Source organism: Vigna umbellata, chromosome 9 (genome assembly GCF_029865625.1).
Source record: "Vigna umbellata cultivar VRB3 chromosome 9, Vumbellata_1.0, whole genome shotgun sequence".
In the NCBI taxonomy this organism is placed as follows: domain Eukaryota; kingdom Viridiplantae; phylum Streptophyta; class Magnoliopsida; order Fabales; family Fabaceae; genus Vigna; species Vigna umbellata.
The window spans coordinates 20566865-20570966 of NC_142173.1; the positions used below are offsets into that span (position 1 = coordinate 20566865).

General features: G+C 35.7%; 1 protein-coding gene across 1 annotated transcript; it reads right to left on the reverse strand.

Moving 5' to 3' along the window:
• Positions 1 to 2273: 2273 nt before the first annotated feature.
• Positions 2274 to 3684, reverse strand: LOC148192881 (uncharacterized). Its single transcript, XM_088098453.1, has 2 exons — positions 2951 to 3684; positions 2274 to 2881 (listed from the first exon to the last, which is right to left on the reverse strand). The coding sequence occupies exons 1-2, from the start codon at positions 3588 to 3590 to the stop codon at positions 2274 to 2276; spliced, it is 1248 nt and encodes a 415-aa protein (XP_087954579.1). The 5' UTR covers positions 3591 to 3684.
• Between the last annotated feature and the right edge of the window lie 418 nt (positions 3685 to 4102).

Below are 4102 nucleotides of genomic sequence, written 5' to 3' on the forward strand. Positions count from 1 at the left end.
AAAATCTCTACGTAGAAGTCCCGAACGGTCATATCATAGAGACGACCGAAGTCGGGCACTATCGAAGTCGGAGGCACTACTGTAGTCATAGTCCTAGTTGCAGTCATGAACATGACCGCTCGATCCGTGGGTGTATCGATACAATTTCTGGAGGTTTTGTTGGAGGATGGGCATCATCCTCGGTCCGCAAAAAGCACCTAAGGAATATGAAAACAATTCACATGGTGGAGAGAAAACCTCAATCTTGGCCACCTATTACCTTTACTGATGTCGACTTTCATGCTCTTGTCCTTGATCAAGATGATCCCAGTGTTGAAGCTTAATCGATTATATGCTCTATGTATTCAATTAAGTTTGTTATTGTTGAGATTGTTGATAGGGGGAGCACTGATTTAGTTGAACCCACAATCTAAGTGATATCTGAGTTTTTGATGATGACAACACATAATTAATAACACACATGTATTTGGTGTTACATGTTCTATGCTTACATGTTATATGCGTTTTTGAGAACATGATTGTGTTGTTTGTGTTGTTCATTGCATTTCACTATATGTGATTTTATACATGAATGCATGACACATGTTTTTGGAAAAGAAAAACCACAAGCACTTTTGTTGAACTTAAATTGTGTGGCAAAACAATAGTTTTAAGTTGATTTCATTATGGGGTGAGTCGATTAAAACTCGTGTCTTTGCACAAACTTTTTCAAGTGTGTTGTGAGAGTTTTTCAAAGAGAAAAGTTTTCAAAATTGTTTTACTCTGTTATAAAGTTGATTACATGCATGTTGCATTCGACTAAGTTTGTTATGTTTTGAATAATTCTTAATGCTTGATATAACTGTCACAACGACTATATTTTTTGTTGAGATTGTTGATAGGGGGAGCACTGGTTTAGTTGAACCTACAATCTCAGACTTCTGGTTTTTTATGATGACAACACATAATTAATAACACATGTGTTTATGTGTTACATGTTCATTACTTTCATGATTATGATTATATGACCTTAGAGCTTCTGGTTTTTGATTACAAGGTTAGAGATGTGTTTTATATTTTTGACGTGGAGGTCTCTATAAAAGCCTTGTTGTAAAAACCTTGATCACTATAATGCATTTGCTTCCTAGTGAGGAAGGACATTGGATGTAGGCTTGGCCGAACTAGTATAAAAAGCAGAGTTTGATTTTTCTATCCCTACACTTTTACTTAATTGACTTTGTACTGCGTTTAATCAACTTTATTTTCGCTGCACTTAAAAATCTTTTTCTTTGTGTTTCAAGAAAGTTTTTAAAGTCATCTACTTTGCGAAAAAGATTTAAAGAAAACATTGGTTTTGTATTTCACTAATTCACCCCCCTCTTGGTGTTGAAAATTAAGTCATTCTATTTTAACATTTTTAAATATGTTGACCAAGCATTATGTAAGAAGAATAATGATTTTACACTTTCATATCTGTTTTCAGTGAATGATCTGAGTTCTTACAGAAGAGAGAAAATGATAGGCGACGGCTTGAGCTGAATCCGGAAACGACGAGAAACCGGGATTTGCTCGAGATGAAGACCGGGAAGCAGCGGAAGAAACAGACGTAGTCAAGAACCCTAGCATTTGGATTCGAAGATGAACAGCGAGGAACAAACCAGAGATTCGAGGTTTGTTCGGTTGAAAACCTAAGGTTTGATGCGGAAGCGGTTTGAGCGATGGAGAAGTGTTTTAGGCGATGAGAAAGGATCTAATCGGTGGAGAATGGTCGTGAAGCAGAGATGAAGATGTGGTTCGGAGGGATCTATCAGACGTGAGAAGTTTGAGATTCGGAGGTGACGAATCTCATGAGGAAAAGGATTCGGAGGCTTCGCTGATGAAATCTCGTGAGGGAATAAGGCACGCGTGGCATTAGATATGATGCAAGCCCCGAGGAAGCTTTCAATTGATGAGAGTGGCGTGAGATGGATGCTACGGAGGAGAGAGAATCTGATAATGGAAAATGAGAGAATGGATGGTGTGAATGGAAGGTGGCTAGAGGAGATCCTTTGGGATTCTCTAGCTTTGACTTTCAAGGTAGAATTGATCTGGAGTGTTCTCAACAGAATAACAATTCATTATGCTCAAAAGTACCTTACAATAGGTGGTGGCATGTCTATATATAGGACTAAAAGTCCCTCCTATCTAGCACATGCCTAACACATGTTTTTAATAAAAGTAAAAGAAATACTATACTAAACTAATTAGCCTTGGTCCCCGCGTATCATCCCCTCCCCCTTGGAAAGGATTTGTCCTCAAATCTGATGGTGCTTTTGAAGACTTATTTTTGTTAGCGTCATAAGGGTTCCTCCTGGGTCAAATATCCATCTGCAATAAGCATCAAACATATCTCTAATTAGTTTTCTTTGACCCAATAAGATATATAAAAGAATATGTGTAGAAGAAGGTTTCCAAATTTTGAAATTTTTAATTTTAATATAACAAAGAAACCTTTCTTCATTTGAAATTTTATTTGTATCTTGAGTTATTGGTAACCATAAAGATAACCATAACCCAAGTTGGAAATTTGCATGTGTTGAAAGTGATAACATTTTTAAAGATGGAGTGGCCAATTCTTTGAAAGAAAAGTGAACTTTGGAAAATTCAAATATAAATGGAGAAAAGTGAGAGAATAGAAAACCTCCCCTTAAGAGTTTAACTTCTAATGTAGGAGGAGATGTTGCCCTTAGTTGCTTTGGTTTCTTTTCTTCCATTTCTATCCTTTCAACTTCTTCCTTTTTTTCTCTAAGTGTTTCTTTTCTCTCTTTCTCTCTTCTTTTCTCTTCTTCCCTTTCTTCCTCATCTCTTTTCTCTCTTTCTTCCTCTTTTCTTCTCTCGTTTTCTTCCTCTTCTCTTCTCTCTTGTTCTCTTCTTTTCTCTTCTTCTCTTCTCTTTCTCTCTTTTTCTCTTCTCTCTATTTCTCTTTTCTCTATCTCTCTTTTTTCTCTTACTTCTTGCTTTTGTTTTTCTCTTTTTAATCTCTCAATTCTATGTTTGCTTGTCTCTTCCCATAGCCTCCTAAGTTTTTCTAGAAACTCACTTTCCCTACGGGAGAACCCACTTAAATTTTGAATGAATGACTCACCTTTTCTAATAAGCTCTCTCATAAGTTCTAAGTTCCTTTCAATTTCTCGAGGCACAAACTTTCTTCTCATACAAGCTTTCAATTCATTCCAATCATGAATGGGATATTTTCTACCTATCTTAACATGATATTGCCTATCATCCCACCACTCTCTTGCATGCTTTTTAAAACTAGAAGTGTAAAGATTAAGAATATAAGATTCATCATCTCTAGAATAGAAGGATTCATATTTACTTTTTCTCACCATGAATGAATGCATGTCATTAATTTCCTTTTCCCAAGCTAGGTATGTTAATGCACCAATATCATCACCAAAGAATGGAATATTTTCACTAGCTTTTTTATACAAATCATCTTCAATCCTATCAAATTCATAAGATGAACAAGACTTCCTTCTAGCTTTATCATGTTCTCTTTTGATTCCTTTGTAACTAAGTTGCTCATCAAAATTAAAATTCCTAGAAGACCTATATGGATAACAAGACATCTTTGTTTCTAAAAGTTTTCTAGTGTAAAAGATATACAAGATTCACACTTAGACAAGTCCCAGGTAAGAGAGGTGAGTCATGAAGACTGCTTAAGTACCAAGTCTTGCCTTGCCAGAAATGTCTTAGGTTACTACTAGTTACCCTTTAAACTAAAATCACTTTTAAAATCAAAGGACACAACTCACAAACAATCACAACAATTAAACACTAAAAGACAACTATTCGGACTCTAATGTGAAAAGGCTTAGAGTTTAATCCCTTTTAGCCTAAATCACCTCTAAACGTGTGATGGACAAATTTGTAAGCACCAAAATATGATGTCACAAACTTGTTTCACAATCGGCAAGTATGACCGAATCGTTCAAGTAATAAAACTTGGTAAGACCAAGTATCGTTCTTCCCAAAGGACTCACGGCCTAGTTTAGTTATGTGGTTTCTTGATTAACTAAGACTTATGAACGAAATATTTGGGTTTTAAATGCAAGACAGAAAATAAACATGTATGCATGAA